Source organism: Typopeltis vanoorti, chromosome 2 (genome assembly GCF_054136105.1).
Source record: "Typopeltis vanoorti isolate ZY-2024b chromosome 2, IOZ_Tvanoo_1.0, whole genome shotgun sequence".
Taxonomy (NCBI): Eukaryota; Metazoa; Arthropoda; class Arachnida; order Uropygi; family Thelyphonidae; genus Typopeltis; species Typopeltis vanoorti.
Genome location: NC_143550.1, coordinates 72,328,316 through 72,352,660, shown reverse-complemented (window position 1 = coordinate 72,352,660; position 24,345 = coordinate 72,328,316). Strand labels below are relative to the sequence as shown.

Sequence of the window (24,345 nt, the reverse complement as noted above, 5' to 3'; positions counted from 1 at the left end):
TTTCTTCTTGTAGAATTGTCACACATACTGCTCTGATAAAATTCCTCTTGCAGAAGTAAATGAATGTTATAACTACTGCTCTGATAACAAATTCCTGCAGGAGGTGTCAGATCAACCTCTGAAATATCTGCACCATATCTACTGACCCTAACTATCTCAGGTTAAAATGCGTTGTTGATCAAACAGACCTAAAGAAAAAATCGAAACCTGTTATAAAGTCACATGTTTTTTTTTGAACCTATAAAACTTATTCCGTGACTATTTCTGCAAGAGTATTTAGAAGAATCTAATGTGAGATTTCTTATTCTCTTATTGAAATTTCTTATAAATCTTTATTACCATTTAAACGAAGTTAAATGCACGATGTTTCCTGGATCCATGACGAAATGGCCGTCTATTTAGAAAAGCCGTGAAATTCACTATAATGTAAGGAATAATGCCTTCTCTCCGTCATTGGACTTTAGAATTAAATTATGGCATACTAAGGCATCTTGTGCTGAAAGATTTGGTAAGTTATTGAGAAAATATCAAAACTTCGGTTTTCATGAAAGAAAAGAAAATATATAACGTTCAGCAATTTTCTATAATCAGAATGTGAACCCATCCAGAATATATTATACAACTGTGGCAATCATCTTATGTACCTAACTAAAATGGCATATAATTGGTATATTTTGATCTAATGTGCTTTAACTAGTATAAATCCTAACCATCATTGTGTATGTTGATGCAGTCGTGTAGCGCTTGGTGTTTTTCGTTCAATTTACTGAGATAAGGGGTTAGAAATCAAGTGTACTTCTGAAAGGGAAAAAACTTACCTGGATCCAAGATCGACTAATTCAGAATCAGTTAGTGAAGTCAATGTCCAGAATAAAATAAATCTATGTTTGCAGCTCATCTACCTCCTTCTCACGCTGCTAAGTATCGTAAACACAGACTGTATGAACACCGCATGTAAAAAGAAGAGAACCCAAACTGTTAAACATGGCCGACTTTTTTTTGATAAACATGGAGTCGATATTACAATTTACATTTAGTTAAAAAGTCATAAAAATCGTCAAATAATTTTTATTTGATATTGTAATAGGAAATTGTATTTTTTTTCTCTGCTCAAATTAGTAAAATACATTTTCAGAAGAAAATAATCTACAGTTGTGAAGAATGATGCACATTCTTTGTAGAACATGGCCCATCTAGTGATGGTGATAACGACAGATAATGGCGGTAACTTCCTAAAGATGACCTATAGCTTTGTCTAAAATCTTGCACTCTTTAAGAAAACTCAAAAGTCAGAATTCAGATGAATTAATCTACAATGCTTTCAGAACAGCTATGCCCCTAGCACAGATTCACTGTCCATAATACCTTCAGTTTCTTTCTTTCTTTCTGTAGCATCGAAGGTTAGTTAAAATCTTTAACTCATCCTCGTGTACTTTTATTTTTCTTTATTACAGTAATTATTCGTCTGGCTGCATTCACGTTCCCTTTCAAAAATTACTTCTTATCTTTGAGACCAAATACACTGTAGGATTGATGCTATCTTTTAATAATTCGTTGACATATGGTCTCAGATTTTCTCAAATTCAGACAGCATCATACGGAATTTTGATTGACCACCAGTAAAAACCTTCTATGGCTCCAACGAGATCGATTATACAATCTAAATAACTGAACGATACTTAAGAACAGTTCAACAGACTTCTCGAAATTATTTAAATTTTTCATCTCACATGTAAAATGGTATGGTAATTATAGATTTTCTCTCTCTCAATGCAATGGTACACATCTAAATGTTTTCTCCATTACAATACTCTCAAAACCGAAAACCCTAACAGAGAATTACTTTTGGAAATTCCTGGATTAGCTTAAGGATTTACTTCACATATTTTATATAAACTACATCGAGACTGTTGTAATTCCAAAAGTCATCTATTCTTGGAGAGTTCCATCTTAAATTCTTTATTGATTTCACCATTGAGCGAAGGTTCTTCAGAACTAACCCTTCCGTCTCCTAGTTTTTCGTTTTTTCCTGCTTCCAGCTGGTGTACGGTATCGTCATCAACTTCTTTTCCTGTAAAATAAAATCCGATATAAGAATGCACAGAAAATTTTCATAGTAATTTATCGTTCTAAAGAATATTCAGACAAAGTATAATACATCCATTACGATATCCATAATGGATGTATTATACTTTATATTATATTATATGATATTATATAATATTATATAATACTTTATATTAAATTCTTATACCTCAAGAAATGTTCTTATGTCTAAGAACATTTCTTGAGGGAATGATGTTCACATGTAGAAAACTGAGATATTATTTAATGTAAGTTTAATTTGGTGTGAAATGCTTTATTAAACATTTATTTATTTATTTATTTATAAAAACAGGTTTAACAGTTGTACAAAGCAATGAAATAAAATTAAACCCTACTTGGAATGCATTGACAATTCTCCTGGTATTGCAAATCCTAAAATTGACAGTTTACAGATTGATCATGTTTAACACGTTGGCAGAATCGATTAAATAAATGCTAGATCATCGGGGAAAATGTTGCAAATCAACTAGTAACAAGCACGTTCTTCAACATAGTGAAAAATTAGGCCAACTTAGGCTGATGAAAATTGCTAATGAAAAGTAATGAAAATGGCATCTGAGAAGGTTTCAGTTGCCATTTTCATTACTTTCTAGTTAAATGAACCTGAAGATTATTCATGTCAAGTAAACTAAAAACCTATTGATATCATTAATAAAAATGCGATGAAAGTGCACTGATTAAGCGTTGTACGTGAATCCAGTAAAGTTCAAATCAAGAAATTAAAACTAAGTTATTACGAGGAGGTGGAGTCTGGAAAGTTCTGATAAACACGTAGAACAAAAATGATATTTAAGCAACTGATATAACCACAAGAAAGAACATAAGAGGATATAAGAATATAAGAACATAAATCACCTTCGTAACTCTGCTACTAGTTTGTTCTTACTTGTGGTTATATCAGTTGCTTTAATATCATTTTTGTTCTAGATGTTTATCAGAACTTTCCAGAAACCCCACCTCGTAAAAAACATTAAATCCTTAATAATTTAAACTATTATATTTTGAAAGGTCACATCAAAATTTGGATTAATTATTCAGACCGCTACTTAAGCTGCATCGATCTCAAAAAACTTATAATGTACTAAGGAAAATGTCTTCGAAACACTAAATCTGTTAAGTATAAATGGACCTTTACACAGAGTAATTTATAGCTTATACATACGATGCCAGTCAGAATTTAAGAATGCACAAACATTTGTTTGTTGGTTGCTTAATTAGGGGGTAAGACAGGAATTTCTGCTATCTCCACTATCATTTATAATCTACAGGGTGTCCCACAAAGAATACCAAAAAGAAATATTAATATTTCCATTGAAGGTCCTAAATGTAAATTGTCAGAACTAAAATAACAAATGAATATGTAAGCTTAATCCTAAATACCAGTAAATCTCTACACGTTCAAACTCTTCAATGGCACACTCCAATACAGATGGTATGGTGTTAATATTTAAAGAAGAAAAAAAGCATATAAAAGAATATAGATTAACAGATGGGCAAAGGAAGTAAAGAACCCGGATACCAAATGAAACGAGAAAGAGAGGAAGACCAAGGAAAAATATGGTGGGATGGTCTTTGAAAATGCACTACAAGCATTTATACTTAATAGTGAAAAATAACAGTCAATCTTTATTCGTAATTCCTAATATTGGTAAGATGAATGTTGCTTTTTCTTGTAATAATTATTTGTTGTCTATTACGTTGGTGATATACCAATATTTCCATTTTTAAATATTAGCAATAATCTGTCACATCATTACAAATTACTGTTAATGTTTCAACTTTGCTAATGCTTCTTTTCTATATTCCTATATTCTTTTTTTTCCTGCTCATCACTCATTACAACAATAAGATATCATTTTCTGTCTTTTTTTAATTTCTTCAATCTAATCTCAAATCATAGTCTCAAGTCTAAACTCTAATCTCAAAATCATAGTCTCAAGTCTAAACTCTAATCTCAAAATCATAGTCTCAAGTCTAAACTCTAATCTCAAAATCATAGTTCAAAACGATCCAGAAAGAAATAATTATGGAAATAAAGAAACGAAACTGTATGAAGACATAAAACATATATGGAAATAGAGAATAACAAGGATTACGACTTGAGCTCAAGTCAGCTCTGTAATAGTCCATTAGGCCTAATACGTAGTAGGGAGAAGAAGAATAACAAGGATATGAATATAATGGAATAAAATATTAAATTATGAATATGCAAATATAAACAACTTATAAGATATAAACAAACAAAAAATCAGGTATAAAAAACAAGCAAGTAATGTCAATAACAATGTAATATCTAGTTCACGGCGAACTCATTATTAGTTGTTGTTTTTTTTTCCTTTCATGATGATGAACTACTTAAAATGACTAGCACACCTTCATTGAGTCTTTCTCCCCGCGGTTAGCCTAGTAGCTGTGCGCTTCGCAACCATGTGACTGGGGAAGGAGTGTCCCAGGTTCGATTCTCGTCGAAGATGTGAGGAATCTGAGGATCTTCCTCAGCCATAGCCAAGTTAGCCGGTCTTGGGCGGTGGCAGTAGGGTTTTTTCCGCCAGTTTATCTGGCGTTTTTCATCCCGAAAGCAGGCAAACCGGCCCCGTGCATACACACGGATCTACAACCATAAATACTTAACCCCCAATGAGGGGACTCAACTCGCCCCAATAGGGAGTGGGGAGAAAACGCTATACGAATAAATACATTGAGTCTTTAGATAGTCATGTATATTTTAAGTTTTCCTGTTCTTAGTTTCTATTAATTTAATTCGTAATTGAAGTAAAATTTATAAAATATCTGCTATACTGTGAAAAATCAATGATTTATTTCTGCATAAAAGTAAGTATATAATTTATATACAAACAATCCATCGCTATCAAAAATAATGAATACGAATAGCCTAAAAGTTCGAATCTATCGTATTACTCCGAATAATTATTCACACCGCAGGTACCATTTTTCAGAATACCTTCAAAGAAGTCAACATTGAGTCTGATAACCGCATTTATAAACAGAGAGCTGTCAGCTAATCTGATGGATGATAATCGACATTCATAAAAATTTAAAATTTAAAATCGATTATTTAATAAAAATATTTTATAAAACTGTTACTTCTTCTTCTTCTTCTTCTTCTGCAGCTTCTCCCACTTAACTGGGGTCACTGTTTGTAATGAGTCTCTTCCACACCTTCCTGTCTTGGGCTGTCACCACATCCAAGTTCTTCAACTACAAGTCCTCTTCTACCAGCTCCCTCCATCTCTTCTTTGGCCGCCCACGCTTCCGCCTTCCTTGCATATCCGTCTGCATGATCCTTCTTCCCACATATTCGTCCGCCCTCCTGTGTTTTCGCTCCTAAGTTCGTAACTTTCACTGTTCCCCTGACATAGTCATTTCTCAGACGATCCTTTCTGGTCACACCGCACATCCACCTAAGCATTCTCATCTCTGCTACTTCCATCCTGCTGATATTATTTTTCCTCAGGGCCACAGTTTCTATAGCATATGTCATAGCTGGTCTCACTACTGTCCTCACTACTATCATGTTATTTATACATCTCACTACTGAGATGTATAAATAACATGATAGTTAAAATTGTAAGAAAAAAGAAAGAATCTAATTTTCAAATACTTTTCTATGATGAATGAATGATACGTCATCATTGTTGCGTCACGCAGATAACTTCTACTTTTTATTAGAAAATTAAGCGAGATATACACATTACTTATAAGGTCTCTTCGGATTTAGTCTACTGAATTTTACTTTTCCTTTATATTATATGACAACAGCTGCCATCAATAGTACATATTACAAAATGATAGCGTGTGGTATATTAAACAGCCTTGGTAATGCCATGTGTGTGGGGGGAGGGGGGGTTAAGGGTGGGTAGCATGGCGGAGAACTGGATTGCTTTAAACTAATACAGACTTAGTTTAAAGTCTGTATTAGTTTAAAGCAATCTTCACTGTTGGCCTAATTTCCAGTCCATGATCCGATTATTCCTCCTGCTGTCTTAATTTAAACTCCTCTTTTGATCGAATAAGTGAAATACTTCTTGCGGTAATGAAGATCTTCGTTCCTCATTCACCCAAAGTCCCGATCACTATCCTAGTTTTGGTCCTCCACTTAATGCACCACAGCTCGTAAGAAAAACAAATTCGGTATATCACAAGTGGTTCTAAACAGAATCGCGACAACTGGATTCATATTCACTATTGACCAATATTTATTTACTGTCTAGCTTGAAAAATACACAGCAGTTACTTGTTCTTCTCTTTCATTCCATGTGCCTTTTTTCCCCTTTGGTACAGCCTTTCCCGCGCTGCCTCTCCTAAATACTTGACGCTCCAGCTGTTCGAGAAACAAATTAGTAAATTCCTACTTTCCCCATAACGTCTTACTTACACACTGCATTATAAGTTTTACCAACTTCCCCTTTGTATAGCTGATATAATAAATAAATAAACTTTTCCAAGAACGGTGGAAAAGTGTTTATTTATTTAACGGTGGAGCTCTAAAATTGGCTTCATTTTAACTCTCTTGTTTATTATCCCAAAAGTATGTTTCTTAAAATAATATTATATCACGAGAATTAGTCACATGCCTCTAAATTTCGCAGTTGGGATTCAAAGTGCAAAGCTGTGTTTGTCTTTTATAAATTTTTTTTTTAATACAAAATAAAATCTCTCTTCTAGTGGTTCGAACAGTTTCCTTCTTTCACATGTCTGATTTAAGCAGTGGATCGATCCTGTTAATTATGTAATTGAACAATCTAAATCTCAATAAACAGAAAGGTGAACGTTATTGTATCTTTCATTTCTTTTGCGTTAGTGTCATATAACTCTTATAATATAGATTTAATAAATTTTTATGTAATAATGCCTTCAAAAAACAACCTTTGCATTTCAGACAACAGAATCCATACATGATATATAACTGAACAATTTAATAGAATAAAAGCCAAAAGGCTTTTTCTGGCAACCTTAATAATAATGAAAGGGATACAAATCCTTTGATGTTCATCTACCAGTAAGCGAAACTCTAAGAACTAGGACTAAGATCTATGAGTTTCATACCGAAAAACTATCGGCAAATCCAAGTGTAAGTAACCACCTGGTAGTACAACACCAAGGCAACTCGTATCAAAGGTGGAGGAAGCTCCCTCACTATCCTTGATATTTTCTCATAATGTAAAAACACAGCCCCTAGGGGATGTAATGCTGTAATTACATTATGAGGAGAGGTCACTACCCAGACCGGTTTCAATCTTTTTTTCGCTTACTGGCAGATAAACATCAAAGGATTGTATCCCCTTCATTATGAACAATTTAAATTTTTTCTATCAATGAACTTGAAACACTCGCATAAAACTGCATAATTTATATTTTAAAAAAAATATCATCATTTAGTTTAAAATATGATAACTTGAATGAAAATTAATAGTTCTGGAACCATTCATGTACTACACCTGTGTTTTCTTTTTTATATCTTACACTTTATTCAATCCACGTTCATCGGTAACAATACCGATCTCGAACTCAAGAATTAGTTTTGGTTATAACACTTTTGATATACAAAACTGATAGGAGCAAATCCCCTTGGGACTCAACCCTTTCTACCAGACCATGTAACATGCGGCATTATTACAAGGATCTCCCTAAGGACCTTTGCTAGATTCCCTTCTCCCCCTCCTCCTCTGTATATCAAATTCAACAGAAATGACTTTCTGAATTCAGTATTTTGGTCATATTTTCATTTGCCAGTCGTTTTCATAGCCAATTACATTCACCTAGACTTAAGCAATGATTGTTTTTCGATTCATCTTCATATTTTTAAAAATGGTTGGGAAAACAAATCCTTAAACTTACCTTCATCATTTTTTCCTTTGTGTCTCTTCCAGATTGGCAATATGTACTTATATCCTAGTATGTAAAATATTCCACTGATGCCTGCCATTATTCCCATGGTTCGAAAGGCAGTACGAGGGCCATATTTACTCATGATGCTACCACCTACAAGAGTTCCCATACCACGCCCTAAAAATATTGAAAATATACAAATGAATGCGTGATCTTACTTAACTCAACACACTTTCATTATTTCTTCATTAACGCATTAATATGTTCGAGGTATTAATTTCACTTAATTGAATTTCTGTTGGTTATTTGAAATTTTGATTAAGTTCCTTAGATATATATAATACATAAGAATCTTTTCGTGAGTGGGTTAATTCCCGATAATCACAATAAAAAGTTAATATTTTCACGTCTACAATAAAAAAAACAATCCCGAACTTGTCGATTTCCGAAGTTATATATGTAAAGCAAAACTAAAATTGAAATAACAGCTTCTTGTCACGCAGTCCTAATATTATCTACCCTTTCGACGTTATTTCCTTTGTATTTAATTCTAGAAATGTATTTCTTATTACATGAATACTATATTAATATTAACCCTCGGAAGCTCGCAGCTGATCTAACGCATACATGCAAAATATTTAATATAAATATTCTTACATAATTCAGTGTATAGCTTGGAGGTCATGAGTAGCTGTGCATTCATATATTACAAGTGATATTCCACAATGTTTTTTGCTGTCAGTTTGGTTTAACACATGTTATGTAAAGGTTTGTGATATTTAACAGTAAACTGTATCTGAGAGATATACTGCGAACTCCGATGTCAGTATAGTATGCTTTAGTTGTGATTTTTTTCTAATAATTTAATAATTTCTAGATTGTAACTGAAAATAAATAAACCATCATGTATTACTGAAATAGAGACCCAAAGGCTTATTTATCATACATGTCCTCAAGGAGATGTGCTTTACATTACGGGATATACTAAGGAAAGTGATGTGGAACTTACTCCACCTTTACTACGAGTTGCCCATAAGGTTGCTTATGCTTGCATCCGCCGAAACTTTTATAGTTTCTATATATTCGGCACGAAACTCTTGTAGTTTCTATATTCAGCTATGAAATAATGTTGTATTCAATGTCCACTTAATTTGTACCATCATGTATTATTATATTTGCAGTGTTTTTTATTTATATTTTATTGCATTTTAGCACATACTAGTAATGAATGTATCTCTCAGATATACCTCGACCTACGCTGCAATTTTTACCACTGCGAGCTCCCGAGGGTTAATTATAAGAGATTTCTATTCAGTTATTCCAAATGTTGCTAAAAAGAAAAGAAAACTTTATACAACGAAAATCAGTAACAGTTTTTATATAAATGTATTACTTAATGCTTCTCTGACTACTCAGTTATTTAGCACCAAAACGTCAACACTAGTGACTTACTTACCCGATTGATGACTTAATTATAGAAATCGAAGTGTGAATAACAAAAAAATAATGAAGATCAAAAATAAGTAAAATTTAGTAGAAAGAAATCAGTTATTCTATTAATATTTTGCCGTTTGAACTTCAACAAATTAAACTTTACTTCTTTTGAATAATTGACAAAACAGAACATTTCATGAAACCACTTCATTTTAATCATCAGACTAACAAGAGAAAACTTTCTTTTAATCCATATCACTTATCTTATTTCTTTACATTATTAGGAGTGCGTAATACTAAACTGAAATCACGTGATTGAACAGATTGCTGTCTCTGCATTTGTAGAAGTGTTTTCTGATCCATAGAATTACTATATTTATTTATGACATCTTTCATATCTGCTTAAGGAACATGCATTATGAAATAAAAGTCGGAAGAACAATTTACTCGCCCAAATAGAATCCAGGCTCTGTTATCTATGAATGGCTTGAACAAATTCTCTAGCACATCACTATACTCAGCCTCCCTTCACATACAATCTAGAATCGTTAGTCGCAGGAGTATGATTTGTAGTTAGACGGAAAGGATTTTATAGTGAGTTGGTACAATCAAATTCAGTCCCATGCAACATCCATCCGATTTATAGAACAGTTCTGCAGCTCTCTATTCTCGATGGGGGGGGGGGGGGTTTCTGAGAACTCTACAGCGTGTTTGAAATATCTTGATTAGTGTTACGTATAATACATGTAAGAAGCGATGGGGCATTAGAGAAAATGGAGATCTTGTAAAGGAGTAAACAAATATACCAGACCTACTTCAAGGTTTCCGACTAATAATCTTGATGAGATAAGAGATAAGCTATTAATATCCATAAGCTTCCGGGTCAAATTTTTAACCTTAAAATCTCAACATTAATTGCATCCATCAAATCTTATGCAGCAGGATGACAGAGAAAAGCAAGGAAATCTTTTGTTCTTCTTTTATCAAAATAAGGAAGATCATTGTATCGTGATGAGAATCAAGCTTGCGGGTATGATTTTGGAAATCATGTAAGTGGTTTTCATTTGACTGTGAGTGCTATGCGTCAGTACTTCAGGAGATCAAGAACATTTTTGAAGTTTATAGATATCCACACGAAGCAATTCGTATGAAACTTTATGAAGACATGAAAGGATTTCGAAAAGTGGATTCTCGGGACTCTCCGCTGAAAGACGGATTATCTTCGTCAAGATAATCCGTCTTTCAGTGGAGAGTCCCGAGGTGTAACAAATTTTAAGAGAAAATAAACTTCATTTTTAGACAATTCAACGAATTTCAACTTACGCACATGTGACAGATTTTCTGTTTTCATTACATGTGTGCAGCAGTATGTTGCTTAGGAAGTAAGCTGATTTGAAAAACATTGAACTGCTACTCCTTTAAGCCTTGGTGTAATCATGTCGATCCAGACAGTTAATGAACAGATTTCGTATATTTGTGAAAGGGAAAAAATAATTCACAGTTTTAAAGACGTATAACCCTTAAGAACAGGAATTTTGGAAAAATAAAACCATGTACGTATTATTGGCAACCTATTTAGCCAGTATAACCTATTGATCATAGTCCAATTCAAGCATCAGAGAACATCGAGTCGATTTGGAGCCCCACCCTTGTACGAAAATAAATAAATAAATGCGTAATAATAAACGATGAAGCTTCTTGTGACTGACAGATAATCTGAGTATTATACATCAGCAATAAGATGATGTATAGTTGAGGCACTTATATACTGGAAATATCTAGAAAACCACGTCTTCTCTTGAAATTATGGCCCGTTAAGAACAGATATTCACAGCATTTTAAACTAGTCAATAACCTTCGTGCTTCGCGAACATGAACGCGAAGTGAATAACTTCGCGTTCATGTTCCATATAAACATGTGAATGTTCTAAATTTCATATCAGATCATCGAGTTTGTTCACTTGGTCTCTTCGCTGAACCCAGCTCTGATAATGAAGTCATCTACCTCTTCTAATCGCTGGAGCTTCTTTGGCTTGACCGACGATTTTCCTAATAAGGTCCCTCTCATGGTTTTCTCTAGTTCAGCTTAATACTTGAACGGTTCAAAGTTGCTATCAGTATAATCATATAGATTCTATATTAAAGTTCATATAGGTTCCTAAACGAACCTCTGTGAACTTTCTATATATGTGTTCTGCGATGGATTGTATTGATGTGGAATTAAAAATTCCAGTACCTCATGGAATTGGCCGAAAGCAACAATGGAATTGGCTGAAAAAAAGTTTAGAAAAAGATTCCTCTAGTCAGTGACAGAACTGATCCTATAAAGTCTTTCTTCTGCATTGATGGTGCCACGGAAGCTCTCTCGGTGCTATTCAGTCATTACAATCATCATGATTTCTGTAGATTTGATATTTCTGATGATGATCAACGATGCTTTTAGTGAAATGAGTTTGAATGTATTAGAATTGCTGGCTTGGTTATTTGAGTTTTTAGACAATTTTATCAGAGAATTTTCAAGAAGAGGTTATCAGAGAATTTAAAATAATAAACTAATAAATATTCAGAAAACTTTATTATAGAAGTACAGGATGGATTTAGAAAAGGATGATCATATATAGACCCGGCCTTTTGCCTAAAATTAATAATAGAGAAAAGAAGAGAATGCAATTTAGAAACACATATTACATTTATTACTATGAAAAAGCATTGGACAAAGTTAAAAGAAGCATTTTATTTAACATATTAAAAGAAAGACAAATACCAAATAATATATTAAAGGTATCACAAGTATATATGAAAATAATCAAACACAAATAAGTATAATTATGAACTATCATGTACGAGAGAGATAAACCAAGGAGTCCGACAGGTACATCCCCTTTCAGCAACTCTTTTTAATATTTATCTAAATGAAATAATAATAAAATGAAATAAAAATTTCCATCAAGGTATTAAACTTTCTCCTACAGTAAACTTAAACCCTCTCCTTTTTGCTGATGACCGAATAATAATTACAAATTCTGAAGATAACTTTCAGAAAGATATTTTAAATGTAAATGAGATAGCCAAAGATTATGGAATGATAATATTAACAGAAAAATAAAAAAAAAACCGTTGGCCTTTATAGGACATGTAAGAACTAAAATAGTAATAGATAACAAGATTTTAGAACAGGTGAATTCATTTAATTACCTAGGATGTATGATTACACTTGAAAATGAAAAAGATATAAACCTAAAGATTGTGAAATGTTTAAAAATAACAGGTATAATTAACTCTATATTTCAACCAAACCTAGTTCAAAAAAAAAAACAGACTAAAAGTATACAATACATTCTCCCTACCAGTCTTATTGTATGGAAGTGAAATATGGATAATAAAACAAAAAGACAAACAAAGATTAATAACAGCTGAAATGAAGTTTATGAGAAAATCTGCAAAGTATACTTTATTTCATCAGAAAAGAAATGAAGAAATTTGAAAAAATTAAACCAGGAATCAGTAATAGAAATAATTAAAAAATATAGACATAAATGAGTGGAACATGTTGAAAGAATGAAAACAGAAAGATTACCAAAACAAGCCTTAAATTACAAACCATTAGGAAAAAGAAAACAGGGCGTCCTCTAAAGAGATTCAACGATGATTCTAAGGCCAAAACAGGTCACTCCAGGCCTAAACCCTTGACAAGCATGATAATGATGATGGTGGTGGTGGTTATCTGAGTAGAGAGTGTTATTACAGAATAGGCCATGAGTTCAAAACTGCTGTGAGCATATATTTGTGAATGTCTTTAGTGGTGAGATAACTTTCATTCCCGGTCCAGTATCTTGTTGAAGTGTTGTGTACGTTGAAAATCTTTCGTGGCATTAAAATATTAAATCTAATTACTAGGAGGGAGGTGCAGTTATTGTATATACATATGAACAGTTGCTTTCTGCAGTTGAAAGCAACCATGAAAATTAGTTAAAAATATGATTGAAGATCCTTTTGTTCCTTCTTTTATTTCATTTTGTTTTAATGAAGTTTTCATTTTGTTCCTTCATTTTATTTAGTTTTCGTTTTAAATACCAACATTATAAAAGGGGATATTCTGCGCCATATTATTTTTATCATGCTATTTTATTTATTATCGTATTTTATTTGCTTTTAAAGATAAAAAAGTAAGTGTTTCTTTCAGTGGCAGATTAGGATAGTTGGGGCCCCCTAGGTAAATTATATTTGAGGCCCAAAAATAATAATAATAATAATAATAATAATAATAATAATAATAATAATAATAATAATAATAATAAATAAATAAAAGGTAGGTGGCAAATAAATGAAATTTTGTACTTTTGAATTTTTTCAACTTCTGGATTTTTCTGCCTGTTAAAGGGTTAAAGGATTGTAAATAATAAAACTTTTTAGTTTAATGGATAATTTTTATGTCGTTTTTACAAATTTCCTGATTGTTTATCAGTTTTTTTTTACAATTTTACAAAGTTATTTTTTTACTTGCACTACACTCAAATAATGAAAACACGAAAAATCGCACTAAAATGTTATTTTTGAAACAAACACCTCACTCTTACACGATTCAATAACAAATGAAGTTAAGGAGCAACCAGGCGAAACTTCCTATCTCGGCAATGCAATCAGTTTTCGTGACCTCGAAGCTGTCAACAGCGCCGTGCGCCGACATTGGTAATGCGGTTTAATTTAAAGCGTAGACAGCTCGCGCTGTTCAAAATACGAAGCTTGTCAACTACCGCCGACATTGGTATTGCGGCATTATTTAAAGCGTAGATAGTGCGCGCTGTTCAAAATACGTATTAAAACGTAATAATTGTTTTGAAAAAAATTTCGCTTAAAATAATGAAGATATTTATGATGTTTACTGAAAACAATAATCTATTTTAGAAAACTGCCTTGCCTCGGGGGCGCCCAAAGCCTGGGGCCCCTGAGGCAGGTGCCTCATTGCCTTAATGGGTAATCCGCCACTGGTTTCTTGGGTTATATATAATGTTTAAAGAAATTTTTCATGTAGGAAGAAACTGATATTACTTTAAGGTACCGGTGTAAAGTAGTATATTATTATAAAGTAAAATCTGTTATATTTTTTCAATTAAGGATATATAGGACAATGTTCCCGATATTGCGAGATACACCATGAGTATATCCCGTGATATTAATAAAAGTTCACGAACTATGTGCAGTACATGGACGTTGTCACATGTCTGAAACCACTCAGAGGAAAACTATGGAAACCAAACCATACTGAGATGTCAACTGTGCTGCATACCGAGGCGCATTTCATTTTGCACTTGAGAATTGCTGCAGTCATGGTAAAATGCAGTTGCTACCATTATATCTATGGCCAGTGAATTCAAGATACTTCTGCCTTGACGGTATGAAGAGGCTCTCCATTTCGTGTCACCACATATTTTTTGAATGAAACTAATATATGAATACGGAAATGCTTCTACTGAATTAGACACTTCATGTGGTCTTCATGCAAGTCAATACAGAAGGTATATCTGGCACACAAATAGAAAATAGAATGGTGTTCGGAACACAGAATGCATTACATCCCTAATTGTAAAAACGATACTGATTGGGTTAAGGAGATACAAACACGACTAATTCACTCTAAGATAAATATTATAAATTACACGAAGCTGAAGTGGCAAAACAATATTTCTAAGACAGTTGCTTTAGTGTATCTAAACATAAAAATAAGATGTTAGGGATAAATAAATCATATTCAAATATCTTATATTTGAATATGATGCAAGAAACCCAAAGTGCTTAGGTTATATTGCTTTGGCTCTGTAATATCATAAATTATATTGTTTTGTTTTAGCCAAATAATTAAGATAGACACGTTAGAATGAGTGAAGATCTATACGAAAATAAAATCTTACCAAATCCATAATAAATAGCTCCAAGCATGGTCTGTACGGTTGCCAGCATGCCGTCCGGAGAAAGTTCAGCACCATAAGTAACAACAGCAACCCAGAACAACTGATATGTCATTGGCTTTAGAACTTCCAGTGCTAAAATCCATTCTGGGTTTACAAGAAAAGAGATGCCAATGGAACGAACACCATATCCAAAGAAACCAAGGAAAATAAAAGTGACGCGTCCGAATTTTTTTATCAACCACTTTGAAGTTAGAAGTAATGGAATTGCTAGTAATCCTGCCACAGTATTCCTCAAGCCGATAATGTATTTTGGGCACTTCAGATCAACAAGAAACCAAGTCATAAATGATCCTAAAAATCCTCTTACTACACCAAGGGACAGCAATCCAATAGCTAACAATGCCGCTTCTGGGTTTCGCAATACATGTAATGCCTTACGGGACATTTTTTTAGCAGGAGGAACAATTTCGAGATTCAGGATGATTACCATGACTAGAGTAACGAGCAGTTGTCCATTAAACAAGCAGAAGGCTGGAAAATACTCCGTTTGACCAGTGCGTTTGCTTGCGATATCAATCAAATAGCCCGATAAGGGTGAAGAAATAACAGTAGCCAATGATGCCCACAGCCTTTCCCTTCCAAAGTCACCATTGTATTTTTTGGTCATCATCAACGTGGTCACATCCAGCAATCTGTAACAAATTGATGCACACGTATTATAAGACAGATATAAAATGAAAGACAGCACTACAGTAGCTACTCTGTCCTGCCACACATATTGACATTTTTTAGGAAATAGCTCCAAGAAGGTGTCTGCTTGATGATCTGTTGGATTTGCTGTGCACGTCATGGTGCACTTATCCGAAAAAGGGGAAGGAAATGAATGCTGCATAACATTCAAATTCACTTTGTCTATGTCCATGGAGCCTACTGTATACATGCACGTGCTGTTGTCTGAATAGCCATGACCCATCAGTGTCAGATTGGAAACATTCACGAGTTGGGAAGTGCTATTTAACCTCGAGATGACATCGCAGAAGAAATGGGCATTGTTTTTTTCACAGATATTGGCGAATGTCTCTAGATCTGTTAACGAACCATCACACTGTAAGTTGCACTCTGATAAACCTAAAGATAATGTTATGTTTGTTTCCGACAAGCATTTGGGACTCTCCCCAATCAAATACGGGGTTTGAAAACTGTTACAGAGGAAGTTTACTGAAGCATTTTCACATATTGGAGGTGGAGCAGCAGGAATAAACAACAGGGCCACCGAAATTGCCATTGTTGTCAACATGAAGAAAATTAGAACTATTTTATATTTTCCAATCTTATCCGCAATAATTCCCGCTAGAGGAGGACCCAGCAGTGTTGGAATTGGAACGAACGTCATTATGGCAGTCGTTTCTCCAACAGTTACATTTTTGTTCTTCAGATGTACAATTAAATAGGGATTCAAACTGGCAGTTGCTGAAATAAAAAAAAAAAAAAATAAATAAACAATAATTTAATTTTTGATATCCATATTAAGTTTTATAATTATCATATATTTTCTTCTTCACGAATAAAATATAATGTTCCAATATAGAAGAAAATATTAATCAGGAAAACACTGAACACAGTATTTGTGTAGATTTGATGCAGTATATTTCTTCCATGGATAGAAGGTAGGAGATACACTGAAGTATGACTGGTTAAAAGCTGTTAGCGCTGTTAACAAGTGTCAAGATTTTTATTCCCTGCAACTCGAGGTTTTTTTTATTGAAAATTTCAGATAAAACACTAAAATGACAAGAAACTTTTGATGTCAAAGTCTGAATGGAATCAATGGTTGCAAAATGGTTTAACATCGGACACTTGCTCGTGTCCAATGTTAAATTATGTCCTTTATGTCCTAGCTGGAATTATCACTTTTCTGAACATGATGTGCATCACATATGACATGAACGCGTATTAAATATACATCATACATCATAATACATCACATATGTATTATGCTGTATTAAAGGGTGACGTTTATTAACAGTATGATACGCTAATCTGTGAACATTCACACTTACTGTATATTCCTCCAATTTATATCGTAGATATTGTTTTCTTTTCAACATCTTTAACATGTCCTAATATGCGAATCTCTCTGGATCATCCTGTTTGTTTGTCATAAAATATGCGCATGAACAGTGGATTTGAAATCTTCTTGTATATTGGGAAGAATTTTTTATCACGTTGTTGAAGTATTTCAGAAATTTTGCCTGTTACATTTGGATGTAAGCAAGGGTTACTGCATCTTTGTATTCTTGTTTATTTGTTGTTTTCTGTGCGGGGGCGAGGTGGTTAAAAGATTCTTGATCGTTTGGTAAATTTCCTATGTCCGTTTTGTGATAAGAGTATAGCTGAGATATATAAGTTTTTGATTTCGTATTCTATGTTGCCATAGATGTTTTATACAATGTCTCAGCATTTTATTTATTCCTATTTTTTTACACAGAACAGTGTGATGAAATGAGATATGGCGGTGTCTTCCAGTATAGGTTTCTGCATTCAGAATAAGTGAGTTTGTTCTCTTCGAAAATCTCTAACAGTATGTTCAAAAAGGGAGAGTCCTGTTGTTTTCCAGTTCGGGAGTGAAATTTATGAGTGAATGCATCCCTTTCCCTATTTGTGAATTGATTTAGTTGTTCTGATGAACCTGGTCAGATGACGAATATATCATCCACATAATGTAACTAAATCTGAGTTTAAGACAGGAGTTTTCTATAGTTTTTTTTAAAATTATTCCATGAATAAACTGGCTGGATATAGAGACAGACGTACGCCCATATTAAAACCGTGTTTATGTCTTTTATAGTAATGGATGTTTATACTCCACCACCCATAACTGTTGTGGCTGTTTTTTTTTTTTTAAATAACGTGCTATTGTTTCGAAGTAATTTCAGAAGAATAAATCAAATTTTAAATACTTGAGGGTGGCAATTATGTACGTAGTAATATACCGCTCGGATAAAAAGTAAACGGACTTTTTATATTATGTGATTATAGGCATGTTCTTTGACTGGTATGAGGTCCTGGACTGGTGTGGAGGAAACATTCCTTGATATCACCCGTCTCTCCCTCCAGTTCATCCCAAACCAGGAAATACAGAACCTTATCGTCACAGTCCACCTTCCGAATTTCATACTTGATTTTTATAACACTGAAGACGATGGTGCATGTTAATTCGGTTCGGGTAATGCGGAACTTACATATTGCTGTCCTACTATGAAACCCATTTTGTGAGCCTCGGTTGTGAATGTTTTTGTGCAGATTCGTGTTCCAGCCGATGCCCGGAACTCCGCATTCAACGTGTCTGCTGACGAATGGTAGTTTTTACATATTATCTTTCGCAGCACCGTACGGTCAAATTCGTGAATGCGGTAGGTCATCCAATACAGGTAGCACATGAAGTTGACTCCCTGTGCTTCCATCTCAGTATGGTATCATTGATTGCTAACCAGGGATGGTTCAATTTGTCAACAGTTTGCCGATCAGATAGGCCTGCAACGTGGCATCGTATCACAACGCCTTTTTCAAACTCTGTCAGTTACCTTCTCGAAGCCATTTCATCCAGACATAGTTGCACTAACATGGGAGCATCATATTCTTATATTCTTGCAATTTATGCCGCTTATAAACATGTGACGCGTTTCATGGCACGATGCATCTTGCCCATTAGGATGTCCACGACTTCTTCACAAGCAGTGTAACTCCGGTTAGAATGCGGATAAAGTCCGCCGAGTTATTTGGTAATCTTCCTCAATCATTTTCGCAACTTTCCTATCCGCCTTGGGTATACTGTGGGCGGTTAAGTCAGAATTAAAAGATTTCGACAATGTTTTAAATTCTGCATGTGTGTCAAGGTGTGTGAAGAAAGATTTAAATATGACTTTTCTTGGGAAGAGTGATTTTTTGCTTCTCTTTTTCTCATAACAGCTTGTTGAATTTCTTCCTTGAGTTGTTTTTGATTCTTAAAATAATGAATAGAGATTTCGTGCAGCTCAGTTAGTTTTGAAGAGTCCGTTGGTTGGAAAGACCCAGGTTCCAACCCGTGTGTGATGTGAGGAACCTTTATCATAGTGAGTTACCCGTTGTTATACGGATGTGGAGGGATTTTTTTCCCCGCCCTCAAACCGGCAAACCGGCCCGAAGAACGCAAGCATTATAACCACATAGAACACTTCCGAATCAACTAACCTATTTCGTTAAATATCATTTTGAACACGTGCGCGGTCAAATGTGTCTGCGCGTATGCGTAAATCATAAAGATAATTTATAATGCACTGTTAGTAGACAGTCTGTCCACGGTGTTACACATCTCTGTGAGAAGTGTGGTCGCTAGTTTAGTAATTCAAATCCAATTACAGATATGCAAAATCTACCAGCACGCGTACACAAGTGGGAAGTTCAGTATGCGTTGGTAGATTTGTATGTTCTGCATTGAACTCCATTTAACCTTGAAAAATTAAATATACGTTATGTCATTGCAACGGATGAGAAAAGAAAACTGTCTGCTGATAATTTCTTTGCTTGATACGTGTGCGAGTTAGTAATGAACTTACGAGATTTCTGTGCTTATGTTGAAATTTTTGTAAGTTTCGGTATAAGAACCACATAATTCTAAGAAAACGCGTTATCTTATTAATTGTGAAAATTAAAGCGAATACGTCACATACCGCCATTATGAAACTCACTCATTCTTTAGCATTATAGTTAAAATGAAACAGAAGCTATTAAAATGATTTAATCATTTTTCTTAAGTTTTCACATGATACGTCTTTCCCATAGTTTCGACCTCATGAGAAATATTGTCTAGAATAATCATACTCAAGCTTTTCTGTATTTTCAGAACCCAGTGGAAAGTTTTTTTCCAATTACCAGGCCTCATCAACATCATACATTTCATTTTATTCATGTAAACCATTTTTTATGAATTTCTTTCCATAAAGCTGTATATTAAAAAGAGATACTCACTTTATAAAAATATTGAAAATAATTTTGAAATACCATATTTGCGCGCATTTTACATCAAAACAACACTGCCATTATATTATAACAAATGTCGATTAGCGTGAGTATACACATTCAAATTTAGCGAAAAACTATTTTGTATTTATTGTGCTAATTTAAATAATTGACAATTACTTTTGATGATAAACTTAAGTAATTACCTGAAAACCAACAGAAAAGAACAATCTTCACAGGCAATAAATCTTTGTTTATCTTCGCCCAGTGCCATTTGCTCCTGACTTCGGGAGATTTCTCGTTTACCGTTTCTATTTCCTATGGAATATTAAGAAAAGTAGGTGCACTAAGCAACATTAATAAAAGAAATTAAAAGAAAATTAATAAAAAAAATTATACTTATAAAATGTAAATACTTCTATTTGTGAAGTGCAGGGGTGATATACATGATTTTTATCACCTAGGCGACGATCACCATCCTGCTTAGTGGTGACCTGGAGGGGGTTAAAAGTTCTGCCTGGCCTCCAATAAGCATACGGTTATCAAAACGTTGATTCTCATCAGCAATATTTTTTTAGAAATCCAAGATAATGGTTCTAAACATGGGAAATTTAAGTCCTCCCACTAACGGTTTTCTAGAAAGAATCAATCATTTTGATTCTTTAAGAATCAAAGTCTCTATAAGTGGATAAAACTTACACTACCAGTAAAACCAAATCCATCCGGAAGAGAACTAAGAATATAAACCTCTTATGAAATTATATAATTGCACAAGAAATTCTTATTTCTTATGAAATTTCTTAATTTCGAGCCTCCGTTTGTATGATAAATACGGAAACATATATTTTGTGTATCCTCATTGAATCACTGGTAAACGATGTACAGTTCGACTTCTCTAAAATTAGAAATCAACAGATTAAACACTTAAATGAGGAGAGATTCGATTCTTTCTCATCTCATTTTCTATTGTATTATTCCTCAAAGTAAATGTTCAGTAACTTTTCATGTAAGTGAAGCAAAGTGGAAACTTTTAAATGTCAGTTTATCTGACATTTAAATTTTTTCTCTACATTACTTTAAAAAAAATCCCCCAAAAAAGATGTTGCAATAATTCGTGATTACAACCAGATGTGTATCTTCAATTTTAATAAGAATCGAGCTTGCATTGCTTCTTCTACTTTGAAAATTTCCAAAAGCAACAGAATTCAAATTCTGTTAATTACTGTTAACTATTGGGGAGAAAACAAAAATCATCCACCGTCATAAAATTTAATACATTTCTTTGAAATCAAAGCGGAAACTATTTACGACTTAAAAATTCCAAGGTCTTTTGTATATGCACTTCTCAGAAGAGAGGTTAGGGTTATCTTCTATAAAATTTACGACATAAGATTTCATCGTTTCCGAGAAGATTTCGATAGTCCACTCGCATTATTGAAATAGAAGTTAAAGAAATGAGACAATTTTAAAGAGAAGCTGAGTAATTTTAACCAAAAACAAATTTTACACAATATTTTGTTCTGAGAAACTCCGAATTTTGGCTGGAAAGAAAATAAAACCGCACAAGTTGAATAATATAACACAACGTAAATGACACGAACTCCTTGCTGCATTCAATATAGCAATCCAAATATTAAAATATCAACGATCCAAACATTAGTCGAACCCAAAGATTGAGTTTTTAGATAATTAGATTTCAGTATGTATTCAGTGTTTAACATTAACTGCTAAAGATGAAAGTAAATAATACTGCAAAAATGTTCTGGAAATTTCACGATTCCTTCCTGGTAATTGATCAGTACTGATTATTTATAAAATTTATGGCATAAGATGGTAACTTTCTGTACACCTAAAATATAAGCAATCGTCTTGGTCATAAGCGTTGCTTTAGGCTCAAAGTAGTCAGTGTAAATACGGTTCAACATTCTTTTGAAGAACCTTTTCTCCGCCCCTCCCCCTCTCAGTTCACAAAGTTTTACATTTTTTTTTTAATATAACATATTCGATCATCTAGAGCACTTGAAAATATAAAAGAATAGTGTATATACTACAACTGTTTGTTCAATCCATAATATATCATTTACTACATGTTTAACTAAACACAATAGCAAAAATTAAAACAATATAAAAAAGAACGAGTTTTCATAATGTATTAATTCCAATAAAACATTATAATCAAAAACATTTACCCGTAGAATAATAATAACCTTCTTTTTTACGGTTAATTTCATGAAAGAACATTCATGGAAAGTAATAATTACTTATTTACTGTTACGAGAAAAAATCGTAAAGAAATCATAATAAGAGTAAGAAATTATGTTTACAAAAACTAAATTGAAATAAAATGTGATTGATAAGCTTAAACTGTCGTTAAAATGCATGTTCATAAATACGAGGGAGGTCTGGAAAGTCAACACCTAGAACAAAAATGATATTGAAATAACTGATATAACGACAAGAAAGAACAAACTAGTAGCAGAGTTATTATGGTGATTTATGTTCTTATATTCTTATATTTTCGTATGTTCTTTCTTGCGGTTATATCAGTTGCTTTAATATCATTTTTGTTCTATGGATTATTGGACATTTAATTTATATTTATCTCCTTTCATTTAAAGATAAGTGATATATTCAACAAATGCTTTTTCGGAACTACAAAATCAAGCTGAACATATAAACACAAAGAATAAGTTATGACTATTTACGAGTATTACTATACTGATTTCAAGATTGTGGAAACAAAATCAAATGACAAAATGAAAACAATGGTTGAATCATTTCTACTAAATATAATCGATATTTTACAGTGCAATTTTGCCTCTGATCATCACAGATACAATCTCGTTTGCCTCTGATCATACTGAAAGAATGTAAAGAAGATGTATGCTTAATGAGAGTCAATGAAATATTTTTGTTCCAGGTATTCCGTTTCACACTCCTAGAACAAAACGTGCTTAAATCTATAAGCGAAATTCTTTATTCGAACTATTCTGTGAAATGCGATCTGTGATTGTTTCCTCTCTCTCTCTAGAAAAGGCTTGGAAGTTGGACTAATGCACTCTACTCAGGACTTGAGCCACTAAAAGGTATTCTAAGACAAGATTATTTGCGAAAGACCGAAAACAAGTATGAAATATATAGCTAATAGAATTTAAAGTTGAATACATTACTTTATAAAATCAGATTACAATAGCTTAACGAATTTTTAATTCGGATTCAATATACTCCTAACGTCTATAATGCTTAAGTATTATTTATATTTAAAACCAAACAAAAATATTTATATTTAAGAGCTATTAATTGCATTACTTTTAAGTTACCTTGTTCATTTTGAGACTTCCGTGATCCTTTTCGCTTTCAGTCACTTTGCAATTTCCATGATCCATTATTAATCAAACAAAGATATCCGTCTTAAGTGTAGCACTCCAATAATTGCAAATCTTAAGCCAAATGAAGTACTTTATTCCCATGATCTTCTAAAGGATAAAATCCTGTTCAAGATGTGTAACTTGTACATTTCACATCTACTGAAAGTAAAGACGTCAAAAACTGTCCATTTAACCAGATTAGCTCCTTTTTTTTTCATCTGATAACATCTTAAGTTAGTTTATACATTGTCGATTCGGGAGCTTTCATTCCGACCAATAAGGCGCGATTAAATCTGTTTCCGGTATGAAGGCGAGGTTAAATTAATTTCACCCTATAGGGGCCATTTGAGAATAAGTTGAAGAAACGACTTTCATAGAAATCGGATACACATAATGTGACGTCATCGGTATCCTTCTTCGGAGCTATCTAAGTGTGTTTATATTTCAAAGGAACAAAGTCGGCAGCGAGATTTTAATTCTTGATAATGACGACTACCAAAGATTTGCTGAAGCGAATCGCTCATTTTCAACGTTCTTCTGCTTTATCATGCTTGCTTTTCGCATTTCTTTATCTCCGTATATTTCCTTATTAATATTATGTAATATCTGCTACGTATACAAGAGAACTTGATTCACATATAGTGGTGTTAATATAGGGGATAAAATAGTTGTATATTAAC

At 33.3% G+C, this 24,345-nt stretch overlaps 1 protein-coding gene across 1 annotated transcript; it reads right to left on the bottom strand.

Moving 5' to 3' along the window:
• Positions 1–1,052: 1,052 nt before the first annotated feature.
• LOC150109164 (major facilitator superfamily domain-containing protein 6-like) lies at positions 1,053–23,911 on the bottom strand. The gene is made up of 5 exons (XM_090405911.1): positions 23,618–23,911; positions 20,504–20,615; positions 15,300–16,769; positions 7,966–8,133; positions 1,053–2,071 (listed from the first exon to the last, which is right to left on the bottom strand). The coding sequence occupies exons 1-5, from the start codon at positions 23,681–23,683 to the stop codon at positions 1,926–1,928; spliced, it is 1,962 nt and encodes a 653-aa protein (XP_090262037.1). The 5' UTR covers positions 23,684–23,911; the 3' UTR covers positions 1,053–1,925.
• Between the last annotated feature and the right edge of the window lie 434 nt (positions 23,912–24,345).